Below are 12,855 nucleotides of genomic sequence, written 5' to 3'. Positions count from 1 at the left end.
AGCAGATGTTAAAGATGTACAAATATATATAAAACTTACCTCAAACAGCATTAACAATGGCGACCATACAATGTAAAGGCAGAAAAAAAAAAAGGTACAGAAGCACAGGTTCTTTCCCATCAGCACCCAGTGGGGTAATAAACTATATGCTAAGGACCCACATAATTAGACCACTGGTATTATCCTTTGAAGCACATTGAACCACAGATGAACCTCTTTGGCAAAAAAATCTTATTTTAATAATTCAGCCAATTATGACAAATGCATCTTTCACAGAACTGATATTTTGTCAAAGTTTCTTCCTCTGTGGCTCTTTTCTTAGCTAATATAGCTGTAGCTCATAGCCTACATAGTGAGACATACAATAACAAAATGAGTGTAGGACAGTGAAGTGTACACCAACTCTTTTGACCTGAGGACAGAAAACTGCTGACCTGAGACACAAGCTGCACTTGTCTTCTCCTGTCTTCTCTCTGCTGAGATAGTAGACACTGTCAACTGCACTATCATAGAGGGTGACTAGACAAAAATGTTAATTACATTTTTGTGAGTGTGCTGCATGTGTTTATCCTCCACACTGCTCTTATGTCATGACTGACCTATCCACAGATAGAGGTGAGTCAGGTGACTCATGGCTTTTTTTTTTTTTTTTTTTTTTTAAAGCAGCTCCATACACTGACACTAACGCCAACACCAAACCCAGCCAATGATTTAATTTTGCACCTGCCTACAAGCTGTGAGGGAGACAAATCTGATACTTTGGAGGCAGTACACCAAAATTTAAAGATATTAACTAATTGGTCTATACAATGTTACAGCAGTTCCCAAGTTAGATCAGGCTGTGTATTTATCTGTATTACAACTTCAAAGTCGCATGTCCATTTACAATTAAGAATTGCTGAAGCATTACATTAATGATGAAAACTAGCCTTTAATTCAATAGCTCTGACTTCTGATGGAGTGAAAGTATGTATAAATGCACTTAACTCGAAAGGGAGAGAAAAATGTCAAAATGCAATTCATCCATATTGGGCATTGTCCTTCATGTTTGAGTTGAGGTTGTTACAAAAGGTGCCAAGGACGCAAAGGTGTATCTTTTCTTATTTTGCAAATGTTAAATATGCTGAATTTTGTGCTGACGCTTACCAAGATGCTCAGCACAGTTTACCTTGGCTGCTGTCCTCTTCAGTGCTACTGAAGTCATCCTCATAGTAGGTGTTGGAATCAGTGGAAGCACTGGCATCACTGCTGACTGAGCCTTTTCTCTGGCGCTGGAGAACACAAGCCTGATGGAAGCAAAAGGTAACGCTTCTCAAAAGTCAGTCAGTGCTCTCTTCAACACCGCTCTTATCACTTAACTTTTTACCCCCATTGTCTCTATCTGGTCAAGCATCTTTTGATAAGCCATAATCAAATTCATAGGAGTTAGGGGAAATGGCAGGATTCATTGACAGTACCTTTTTGTAGGCAGTGGAGAGAAGGGTGAAGAGAAGGTTGGTCAGGGGTACAGAGTCAATGAGCCTTTGGACCCTCTGGATGGAAGTGCTCTGTGCCATGATATTAAGCTCAGCAGGTGGACCATCACTTGCCCAACCCTGCAGGGGAAGAGTCTTGGGTAATGAATTGGTACCCATCTTGAATATTCATGACAAAAGTAGTATTGTGAGAGCAGCAACTTACTCGATGTAGAGCCTCAACTTGTAAATCTTGGAAAAGTGATGTTAAAAGCTTGATGGCATGGTTGGCCAAGACCACCGACAAAACTCCAAATCCTTGGTGTCTTTGGAGAGAGAAAAAAAAATAAAAAAAATAGTACCATGATTGAAGATTATAATTTTACGCACAATGCAGTTGATTGATGTGGCCACTCCCTGTGAGATGCTCTGCTGCGGATTCTCTATTAATCAACAACCAATCATTTTTTTCCATTGGATGTGGATATTCGAAGTTCTATTTCGTTCCTCCCAAACGCCAGAGGCGGTGCTTCAAGCGCTGAAAGTCCCCTTCGCGCTTGTGCAGTTAACATTCAGCGCTTAAAGCACCGCTTCTGGCAGTCAGGAGGGACTCAAAGAACCATAGTTACAATCGTAACGTTCGTTCTTACGAATGAAATCAAACATTCCATATGTATAAAATCTGTGGACATTAACAATGCTGAAGTAATTCCTTGTTATATATTTATCAAGTTCCCTCAATTTTTTCCCAATAAAAACAACTAAATATTTATATCACATGTCCAGTCATTATTTACCCTTTGCCAGGACCCAACTTCGGTGACCCAGCTCCATCTTTGGTGCGTGCAGCAATATCTCGGACGCGCAAGGCAGCCAAAGGATCTTTCTCTTTGCCTTTATCTGCCAGGGCCGTGGGGCTCAGGTTAAGAATTAGGTATAGGCTGTTTAAAAGGCACCACGCGCCAAGCAGCTGGAAGTTCTGATAATGCTACAGAACACAACGCCAAACCATTTAGTAAAACGCAACATCAAACTGAAATTCACACAGAAAAAGCACTTTTTGTTGGGGGCCCGGTGCTCACCTCTCCACCAGCTCGACGGGAATTATTGATGGCTTCTCCAATCATTTCATAGATCTCCAACTGTGGGAAAACACAATACAGTAAACAGTCAAAACACACACCTCACAATAATTTCTTCACTTAGGCAAGAGATACAAACATTGTAGTAATAAAACTCACACATTTCTGGACTATTGTCGCAGCATCATTTTCATAGTCCTCCTCTTTAGACCCTGAGGAGGCAGAGCGAAGCTGCAAGCCACTTCCTACCTGTAGTATGGCCATGCAGGTAGCCACGCTCACACCTAAACACAAAAGGTTAATTTTCTCTTACATCTTTTTCATTTTACGTCACATGTACACATTCTCAAGAGGACAAGGATTACTTCAGTCATTGAACAAATATGCATTGTTTTTATAAAGTGTTTAATAACTGTATAAACGGAGTACGAATTCATTCAACAATTAGTTACAATTCAACAGCAAAAAAAATCCTTCCCTACTGAAGGTAAAAGCACAAATGCGTTTGACTGAGTTAGGAAAAGAATACACCAAACCACAAATCATTATATGATTACACACCTCTGGGAATAAGTGCATGAGCTAATAAAACAATAGAGGCATTGGACAAGAACAGAAATGAGCATTCGCACCCCTTACAGGCTTCTGTCGAATCACTGCAGTGCTTTTACAGCACTAGCTCACAAACTGGGGTCCGCAAGTGCCAACTTTGGGCTCCACAAAACAATTAGCTATAAATTACATTGTGTTGTATCACTTTTTTAAGTACATACTGTACCTACATATGAAGTAGGAAGTGGAGTGCCAATAAATTAAATAAATACGCACCATTCACATGTCGAAAGGCCCGTCCTTTGACGGACAAAGTTATTGAACCCGCACTTTAAAGAACATGTTTTACATGCAGACAACTCACATTTTCAAACTGTCTGAGATCAATAATATAAAACGATAAGTCAAAAGTGAATGATCTGCTTACCAGCGTAAAGACAACTCAAAGCCAGGACAGTCATATCCAGTAATCTGCCTGGTGTCAGTGGCTCCAGTACAGGCAGAGAGAGTGTGTCCAAAGCCATAGTTACGTCAATCACCAGTGAATGAAATCTGAGTAAGAGTGGGTTAGCGTACATTCGTCATTTATTCACATTAGACAGAAACTGGCACAAACCACACAGCCCATATAGAGTAAACACTAAAAAATATGCACAAACACAGCATACCCATTACGGACAGCTGTGGCATCAGCTACTGTGGCAGGCATGATGAAGAAAGAGTTTGCTGACACAGCATCTTGGAAACGGTTAATGTAACGTAGAAAGTAGGGCAGGTTGAGACACACTCGAAGCAACTTCTCAGATCCACCTGAGAAGGCAAATGAAGAGGAACCTCTTAAACAATTTGCACAAAACTGGCATATCAGAAGCCACTTTGACAAAGTTTCCACAAAACTGAAAACCTAACCTTGCAATTACTTTTCAAATTGTGGGAAAAAGAGTCTCTGGTGTCACACTTTCCCCCATTTCATTTTATTCAGCCGCATTCATCCCTCTCTTAATCTTCTATTATTACATAGGTTGCTGGAAAATCTGCCAGTCAAGTTGAACCCCTGATCATCAATTGCTTAATTACATTAAGAATTTAAAAGTCAATAATTGTTTGGCAAAGAAGTTACACATTTTATTGGCATGTCTTATGAGTAACTTCCTGTCTGCAAAATGTATATTTCAACCACATCATTTTTTGGTTAGACATTCTTCCAGTTATGTTCCCATTCAATTTTGCAGTGAATCCTCCTGACACAGATAACGGTTAAAGTGACAGTGTGTAAATGTTCACCACTAGATGTCGCTATATAATAGAATGCAGACAGATTTCATGCATTTCGAAGCACGCACACTACATTGAATCATAGAGACCACACTTCGCAAGGCTACAACTCCTATTTTGTGGCAGAGAACAAACATCTCGGCGAGAGACAAACTTGCCAGTCGGTGTGAAGCCTGCAAGCGACGCCGAAAGACAGAGTGAGCAGGATTTAGCCGCAGCAGCTAATAAGAGCAGCTAGTGGGAGTTAGTCAGAGCCATCAGCCGGCGAGGCTAAGAAGAGCGTCTAGCGGGAGGAACTAGTTTAAAAAAAATAAATAAAAAAAAAGCTTGCGAGAGAGAAGCAGAAGGTGACAAGCGGCGGGGGCCTGAATCACTGGACTCAGCGATGACCACCTGCAGGCTCCAGGTGTGGAAGGTTAGCGGCAATCGACCCAGTGCATCAACGGGACTAACTAGCGCTCGCAAAATTGTCATTCCGATATCCGTAGCAGGAAGATGGCATGAAACATGTCTGCCTTCTAAAAGGTCCGCCGCCATCTACAATTAGTGATTACTAGACTAAGATAAAAACAATTTTTTAATATATGCTGATGTGACAGAACATATTTTTTTGATTGATTTAATGAATTATTAGGGGACTGGCTGCGTTAGGTCCCCTAAAAGTGGACCTAATGCGAGCTTTGCAGCAACAACAACCATCTTCTGGATGCCCTTATACTGTATCAAAATATTTTTTTGAGAAATTCTGCCTCATTGTAGAAATACAGGCTCTACAAGATGGTCTTCTGTAAACCCAATTTCAAACGGACGGATTTTGGTGGGCGTGGCCAAGGCTTGCCTGATTCCAAGCGCTTTTGTTTACAAAATGAGTTGGGCGTGGTCAAGGCTCTCCTGTGCCACCTGCTTCAGTCTACACATTCTTTCATGTCTGCACCTGAGAAATATTGATAGGCTACATGCTTTTTTTGCTCTTCAGTTACAATAGATGGTCAACAAATGACACCTTAATATACAAAATGCCATTACAACATGCATAATTAATTACATTATTCTCTGCTTCGCCCGTCTAGGCAAACTTGTTTGCCACTTCCCACACGGCTGTCCTTCCACGGAGCCAGCCAGCTTGCAGAAGATGCTCGGCAAGCCCAGGTCGGGCGGCGGTGGACCTTTACAAGAGAAAAAGCGGAGGTCCCCGCTTGGCTGGCGGTGAGACCAGCCGGTCCCCGCTCTCTCTCTCGTGAAGGCCCCCCAATGGCGGCGCGGGGCCTACCTCATTGCTTCCGCTGCCTTGCTGCCGAGCGGCTTCTGCAAGCCGGCGGCGCGGGGCCCGCCTTGCTGCCAAACGGCTTCCGCGAGCCGGCTGCGCGCGGTCTGCTTCATTGGTCCCAATTTCCCAATGACGTTTTAAGTTTATACTCACCCAGTTCTTGTAAGCTTGACACATTCTGAGAGACAAATGCATTCTTCATTTTGGCCTGAACAGCTTGGTCAGACGTCTGGTCATCACAATCACTCTCAGCCTATAATATAAAAAAATTAATAAATAATCACAATTACAACAACAAAAATTCATGACCGTAGAATAGATCACAAACATCCTCCAGTTGTTCATGACACGTTAGTGTGCATATTTAGCATAAAACTTTACCTGCGTGTGTGCTGAAGGGGCCAAAATGGAGCTAAGGTCAGGGTTAAACACTGAAGTTAGCTGATTATAGAAGTTCAACTGCACTTCTTTATGACGCAGTTCTGGGTTCACAGCACTCGGCGCCTCCTTCTGATCCTCTACTGTTAAAACAAAAGCAAAATTGGCAATTTTAGAGTTGTGATATACAACCTCATCATATCGTGGGATTATTGGGACAGTTTTATGGACAATAGTAACAATATTGTCCGCCCACTGGCAAAAATAAATAAATCTAGTCTATAAATCGACAAAAAAAAAAAGTTGTGCTTTACCTTGACAAGTTTCGGCAACGACTGAGGAAGGCGGCAGTCATTGCTGAAACTAATCAAGGTAAAGCACAACCTTTTTTTGTCTTAAAAAAGAAAAACCACAGGATAACATTGCCCACTGTAAATGACAAAAACAACCCACAATACAAAAATGACTGTCCCTCTAAGTCTTTTTGTGAGCATTAAAACCACTCTTACCATCAGAAAGGGTTTTAACTGTTTGAGGCAGCTTAGCAGACTTCATCATTGCAGTGAATGTAATAATTTCTGTACGGTCCAGTCTGCTACTGCCAGTGCAAAGTCCTTTTATTAGAAGAATCAAGTGTTTCTGCAAAATAAATAATGCATAGCACAATTTGTTTGGAAGGCGTGGTTGAATACATTGGAGAAAAAATAATCCCAAAACAACTCAAATAATTCAAATACAAAATGAAAGTAAACTGCCATTAAATGGTAAATTTGAGTTACAACATCCTGAGTGGCTGATCTCACCTGTGATACTGCACATGCTTCATCTGGGTTCTCCAGGCGCAGCAAGGAGAATTCGATAAGAACTTTGCATGCTGCAGCCACCGAGAGCAACTGATTCCTTGGTACTAAAAATAAATAAACAAACAAATAAATGGCCGTAAAATATTACAAGATTTTTTTTCTGAAGGTCATCCATCAAAGACGTTACAGAAGCAGTGTAATAGCGATTGCATTACAGAACATGGATGTTACGTACTTTGCCCACATACTGTTGTGATGTAATGTGCAGAGAGCGCCACAAATGACGAGTAGAACGGCTCATACTGTTTGTCGTGATGAAGAATGTCTGATTCACTGTAAACGAAAAGTCAAATTATTATTTACATGTTGGATACAGTCATTTGACTAGAACACTGTATTGGCTTTTCACTCAGTCTCGCATTCGCACACACAAATACCTAGGACTTCTCAAAGTTGTACTGTGTGGCAATTACGGCTGGATTTAAAAGGGAGAAAATTATAAGGATGCTTAGAGTTTTTATTACCATAACCCCTTTTTGCTGTAGGGTATTACTGCTGTAGTTCATGAATTGATTCAGTACCCAAAACTTGTAGTGAGTGATCAATTTGTATGTACAGTAAAGTATAGAGATGTCATTGATCTTGATTGTTGATCTAATTAAACAAATTACTAATGTTTTAGAATTTGCTACTTCAGCGTCAAAAAACCACATGCTATGAAAACAATAAATATATAATAACCTCCCACTGCCCCAAAAGTATTTAAAATTAATGTAACTACAAAGAATTTGAAATATCACGTTTATTGTAAACTTCTACAACTCCACAGCTAAACTGATGTTCCATGTTTTTGCTGCGGTATCATTTGACTTCAGTATCGATGTACTTTTTATGGGCGTAGTATCAAAGTCAGATTTTTGGTAGTGTGACAATAATAACACAAACAATGTAATGTTTACCAAGAAAACACACCAGTGTAAAATAATAACTGCCCAAGTCAAACTCTTCTAAAAACAAGACGAAAAAAAGATATACACATTCGACAAACACAATGAGCACAGTTGCCTAATTTCAATCTTTGCATGACTTGGATCTAGCAATCTATCAAGACATATATCAAATAAAGAATAGTGCCAGTAAGAAAAATTATTTAGGCAATCACACAACTAGACTAATGATATGTCCTTACTTAAAAAGGAAGAAAAAAAACTTGTTTTTAATCAACATTGACAATGTCTAACCTGCATTTCTTAGATCATTATCTTAATTGAGAAACAAATGCATTCTATTTAAAAGATGAAAACATTTCTAAGTGACCACAAACGTTTGAATGGTAATGTATCTTTTCAAATGTGTTTAATTATTGGTCTTAAATTAATGTATGTAAAAGATTTGCTCCTAGAAAATTAGGGGAAGAGTTCAGGGTGCCCACCTGCTATCAACACAAACACACATATTAATTGGCATAGACTAGATAACATGCTGAAATGTCACTACGGTGCACACATGCTAGTCTAGAAAAGACTAGCCAGACATTCAAAACCAACCTTTAACGCTAAACATTGTCATATATGTGGCCATTTCTTCGTCACGTTATCTAAACCTTTTGACAGGCCCTTTTGCTAGCTTGATTAGTAATGTTTGGTTAGCTAGCTAATGATGAAGCAGATTTTTTCTAACATTTCACAATAACGTTATAAAGATGTATATTCGAGCACGCATTAATGAGCTCATGTCAAACAGTATACTGTGGTTCGAATAAAACTAAGTACTAAGTTAGGTTAAGCTTAAAAGCATTGTAAGTAGTTATGTTAGCTAACGCCAGCAGCTGCCAATGCAAGTTAAGCTCAAATAGCCGCCTAGATGCTAACGTTAGCTAAGCAAATGCTAAGTGGCTGACGTTTCCCCATCCAGTTTCACTAGCTACGTTAGCATGTTAGCAAGCCAGCACTCCTGGGTGGATACGACCCGTGTTCGTGGAAATGCGGAGCCGCGACGTGCTGACACGCGGCCGCTTACCTGTTAATAATGGATCCGATCAGCTGCGGTAGCTCTTTCGTTTCAAATGCTGTGTAAGAAGCCGATAAAAGTGGCCGTACCGCCGCTGTCCATTCTTGTTCCCCATTTCCTCCGCTCGACGCCATCTTGAAATCCCATAGAGAAAAAAAGCTAGTTAGGAAGAAGAAACTGAGTGCGTAACTTCACAGGGGGCGCTGTCAGCCAGTAAATGCCTCACGCCAAACTCGTTGCGACCATTCGACATGTTCTTTCTTTCACTTAAACCCTCGAATTAACGTCACAAAACGTCTGATATTACGTTAAATGCATTTCGGTCCGCCCAACTTTGATATGTGTATGTGTTTTTTCTTGTCAATGCAACATAAAATGAAAAGAGAAGGGCTCAACTCGCAAAGAAATAACAGCGGTAATTACTAGGCAGAGACAAATTAAGGTTGATTGAGGGACTCAATCTGTAATGTTTTTTTATATACAGATTTAAGTAAAATATCTGAGTTTTTAAAATAACGCCAGATTTGACGAGCCCAAACGTCATGAGTGGTAGTGTCTCGTAGATACCTCATTTATTGGGTTGGCCTGTTGCTTCGATACGTCAGCTGGGCCGCCATATTGGATGTGGCGGTTCTGCCTCCAACCAGTTGTTCCAATTTCCCAACCACTGAAATGAAGATATATGAGACCTTTGGCCAGTTTTATATTTTTTCTCAAATTGAAATTGGTAAATCCCCACTTGGGGGTCTGTTATTTCTAAGTGGTGACTGTACCCGACGGCAGCAATACGTTGTTTTCTAATGACTTCATGAGTGTTGCAGTTAACAATGTATGCAAACACCATTCTTAGGATAATAAATCACACAATTTTAAAATTAAATATTTATTCTGTGTCTATAATTACCAGATCACAAAAAAAAATAGCTGTGTTGTGTGTTTTCTGAACAGATTCATTTATTATTCAGATTCATGTCAATTTAACAACCGAAAATGGCAAAGACCAAATACAGAAAACCCCTCCCCTTCTTACTTTCTTCTGGTTTCATTGTAGGAATTTATGCTGTCTTAAATACATCCACTTATCATTCTGCAAAAGAAAGGAATCAGGATTATCCAAATCCATAAAGCAGGTCATACAGATCCCACAAACTCATTATTTTTTTATGTTAAAAAATATATATAAGAAAATTACAATGGAATTTCTTAAAAGGGAACATTTAGTGTCGTTTGTAGATAGTTAAGCAGCAAAATCCACTTTTTTTCCCTTTTTTTATTTTTTTTACCCATCTCAGGGATTTACTGTTGACTGAAAATGAAAATGACATCACCATCGCCATTGCTCAGGACTCAGATAACGAGTCGACCAATCACGGCTTACGTGGGCCAATGTCACTTGACAAACTCCAGGAAACAGTTTTTTTTGTTTTTTTTAATTGAACAATTATACACAAACAAACAAGGCTCTCATGTATCATCAAATAAAAAAAAACTTGACACAGATTGAGAATAACCATTCTAACAATATAGATGAACATAGAAAGGGAAAACAACAAACCCAAAAATAAAATAAAAAATAAAAACCCCACCGAATTTATATTTATAAGAGGAATTTTTATAACAAATCAAATATTTTCAATAAAACTAAATGAAGGGCTTTTCTATCCATAACCAATTTCAAAGATTTACCAAGTAGTTTGTTTTGAAATATCTGCACTTGTGAATAAAAAAAAATCCCTAAAAGCAACAGAACGTTCAAGCAAATTCTAATTTCTCATCTTCCTGAAACACACCAAACAAAATAGACTCTACTGTCAGCGGGAAATCAATATTTATTTATTTATTTATTTATTTATTTATTTATTTATTTATTTATTTATTTATTTATCTATTTATTTATTGTAACCAACTCCTTAAATTATTCCAGAAGGAATGTACTGCATTGCAATGGAAGAAAACATGGTTCAGATTTTCTACATCCACATCACAGAGCACACAATTATTTACATCAAAATCAAACCTCAGTCTTAAAAACTCATTTGTCAGGAAACGGGTTTAAGGTAAGCGGTCTTCATGTACTCTGCCTTTGACATGTATCCAGGCAGAAAAGGAATGAGGCATGCCACATCCAATATGGCGGTCACTTCGACTTACACTTTATCGAAGTATATATGTATACGTGTAGGCCAATGTTGCTGTACTGTACAAAAAAGCGAATGTGTTGACGTTTGGAAGAGGCTTTCGAGTCGTGTTGATGTAACCCAATAATGACGTATACTTAATGTGTTTTTAGAATCGTTAGTGCTCGTAAAACCTCCAAACTGTAGGGGGCACACGTCTCGCGAGACGTCATGAAACGGAAAAGCGAAAACTCTCCGATTTCCTGCTGTCTGTCCTGCAGAGTGCAGGGCAACATTGACTGTGGCAATGGCTAAGCTCTTTTTGTTGTCGTTCAAAGTGATTTTGTTATGCTTCGCCGTTGAGGCCGTGTTTGAGGATCAAGTGGGAAAATTCGACTGGTAACAGATAATATCACAAATGTTCGAAAGACGTGCGCTTTCAAAAACCTTTAATGTTGTCTGCTAGTAGTCTCATGCTAATGCTAACACCTGCTAGGGTGCGCCAGTGTGTGATGTGTGCTGGATTTGAACCGGACGTTGTATCAAAAGAAAATGCATAATATACCTAAAACACTGCAGCCTTTTTAATATTTTTCGACTGCATTCAGGATGTTTGGTTTGATCTGGTAGTAATATAAAAGTACTTGTGTATTTTTATTTTATTTAATTTTTTACATTTTAATGACTTCATTGACAAGAATCAATGATGTTTGATTGTGAATGTTTTTACAACGCAGATATAATTTTTTATATGTATACTGATACGAACTGTTTTTTGTATTCATATAATTTTAATATGGTTGCTAAATTTAAAATGTTTACTATACAGATAGTACTGTTAATATGTTACTACACAGATACTGTTTATAATGTTTTTTTTACTACACACACATTTATTAATGCTTTACAATACAGATGCCGTTTTTTTTTTAAACTACATACTACAGATACTATATTTAATGTTTTAGTATTACTATTCATATTTTTACAAACCCGATACTATTTCTGATGGTAATTACTAATACTATTACATTTTTAACCATTTTTTTAGACTGCATATTCAGCATTATTGTCACCAAAACAGACCATACTCATTTTTCTAAACAGGAGGCAGCAGTATGTTGGGAATGTCCGCTTCGCTCATTTTGACGCACACCTCCAGTCATCCAAAAAGGTGATTCTGGCAACTGAGAAGAATGTTTTTGCTGCAGTGAACACCAGGACGGGAGAACTTTGTGAGTATTTTTACTGGTCTGTTGTATGCTTCCTTGCCTAGTTGACATGGCAAGTATAGCGAGCTCTTTTTTTGTGATTTCATGCCTGTCATAGTTTGGCGACATGTGGATAAGACTGGGCCAGAGGGAAACATCAATGCTCTTCTGCATCATGGACAAGGTGAGTTTGAGAACCAATGCGGACACACAGAGCTGTATAGTGTTTACCGAACTCTCGATTTTGTCTACTAGATGCTGTGGTTGTGGTAGGAAATGGCCGCATACTGCGTTCCTGGGATATAAATGTTGGTGGTTTGAATTGGGAGATTGTCCTGGACTCTGGCAGGTGACAGACAGCGTGAATTGTGCTATTGAGTGCCGCATTGTCATTACTGTTGTCGAACAATGTCTGGTTTTGTTCAACATTGCAGTTTCCAGGCGGCATGTTTTGTTGGGCAGCAAGACACAGTGAAGCATGTGGCTGTTTTAAAGAAAACTGCCTTGTCTCTTCATTATCTTTCAAATGGTCATCAAAAGTGGATTGAGAATCTTCCAGATAGGTAAGCACCCTGACGTTTTTATAGCCATATTTTTTTTTCAAATAAGTTTAAATGTGTAGAGCATGTGGAGGGGTAAAACAATTCTCCATATTTTAATGTGGTCTCTCCAGATTGCCTATGTTGCGGGTAAGTTTGGAACATAT

General features: G+C 39.0%; 2 protein-coding genes across 8 annotated transcripts in view; one reads left to right on the top strand and one right to left on the bottom strand.

The window, feature by feature from the left end:
• The window catches only part of ubr4 (ubiquitin protein ligase E3 component n-recognin 4), a 49,095-nt gene extending 40,122 nt beyond the window's left edge, over positions 1-8,973 (bottom strand). For 3 of the 7 annotated variants that reach the window (XM_086067369.1, XM_086067371.1, XM_086067373.1), the window contains exons 1-15: positions 8,831-8,973; positions 7,047-7,144; positions 6,812-6,915; positions 6,518-6,647; positions 6,012-6,151; positions 5,784-5,883; positions 3,757-3,898; positions 3,516-3,640; positions 2,696-2,820; positions 2,537-2,596; positions 2,252-2,442; positions 1,681-1,780; positions 1,458-1,595; positions 1,169-1,286; positions 435-476 (exon numbers count right to left, since the gene is read on the bottom strand). In XM_086067369.1, coding sequence (XP_085923495.1) covers positions 435-476; positions 1,169-1,286; positions 1,458-1,595; positions 1,681-1,780; positions 2,252-2,442; positions 2,537-2,596; positions 2,696-2,820; positions 3,516-3,640; positions 3,757-3,898; positions 5,784-5,883; positions 6,012-6,151; positions 6,518-6,647; positions 6,812-6,915; positions 7,047-7,144; positions 8,831-8,955 — 1,738 coding nt within the window. In that variant the 5' untranslated portion in view covers positions 8,956-8,973. The remainder of the gene's footprint in view (positions 1-434; positions 477-1,168; positions 1,287-1,457; positions 1,596-1,680; positions 1,781-2,251; positions 2,443-2,536; positions 2,597-2,695; positions 2,821-3,515; positions 3,641-3,756; positions 3,899-5,783; positions 5,884-6,011; positions 6,152-6,517; positions 6,648-6,811; positions 6,916-7,046; positions 7,145-8,830) is intronic. The other 4 variants (XM_086067372.1, XM_086067374.1, XM_086067377.1 and 1 more) reach the window with 2 other exon arrangements.
• Positions 8,974-11,169: 2,196 nt separating this feature from the next.
• emc1 (ER membrane protein complex subunit 1) overlaps positions 11,170-12,855 on the top strand; it is a 10,448-nt gene continuing 8,762 nt past the window's right edge. The window contains exons 1-5 of the mRNA XM_086067380.1: positions 11,170-11,337; positions 12,046-12,173; positions 12,268-12,333; positions 12,405-12,498; positions 12,584-12,712. Of these exons, the coding sequence (XP_085923506.1) occupies positions 11,246-11,337; positions 12,046-12,173; positions 12,268-12,333; positions 12,405-12,498; positions 12,584-12,712 (509 nt within the window). The 5' untranslated portion in view covers positions 11,170-11,245. The remainder of the gene's footprint in view (positions 11,338-12,045; positions 12,174-12,267; positions 12,334-12,404; positions 12,499-12,583; positions 12,713-12,855) is intronic.

The sequence above is a fragment of the Leptonotus elevatus genome, chromosome 2 (assembly GCF_054856555.1).
Source record: "Leptonotus elevatus isolate MCC_2025b chromosome 2, RoL_Lele_1.0, whole genome shotgun sequence".
Lineage (NCBI taxonomy): Eukaryota > Metazoa > Chordata > Actinopteri > Syngnathiformes > Syngnathidae > Leptonotus > Leptonotus elevatus.
This window is presented reverse-complemented; position numbering and strand designations above follow the sequence as displayed.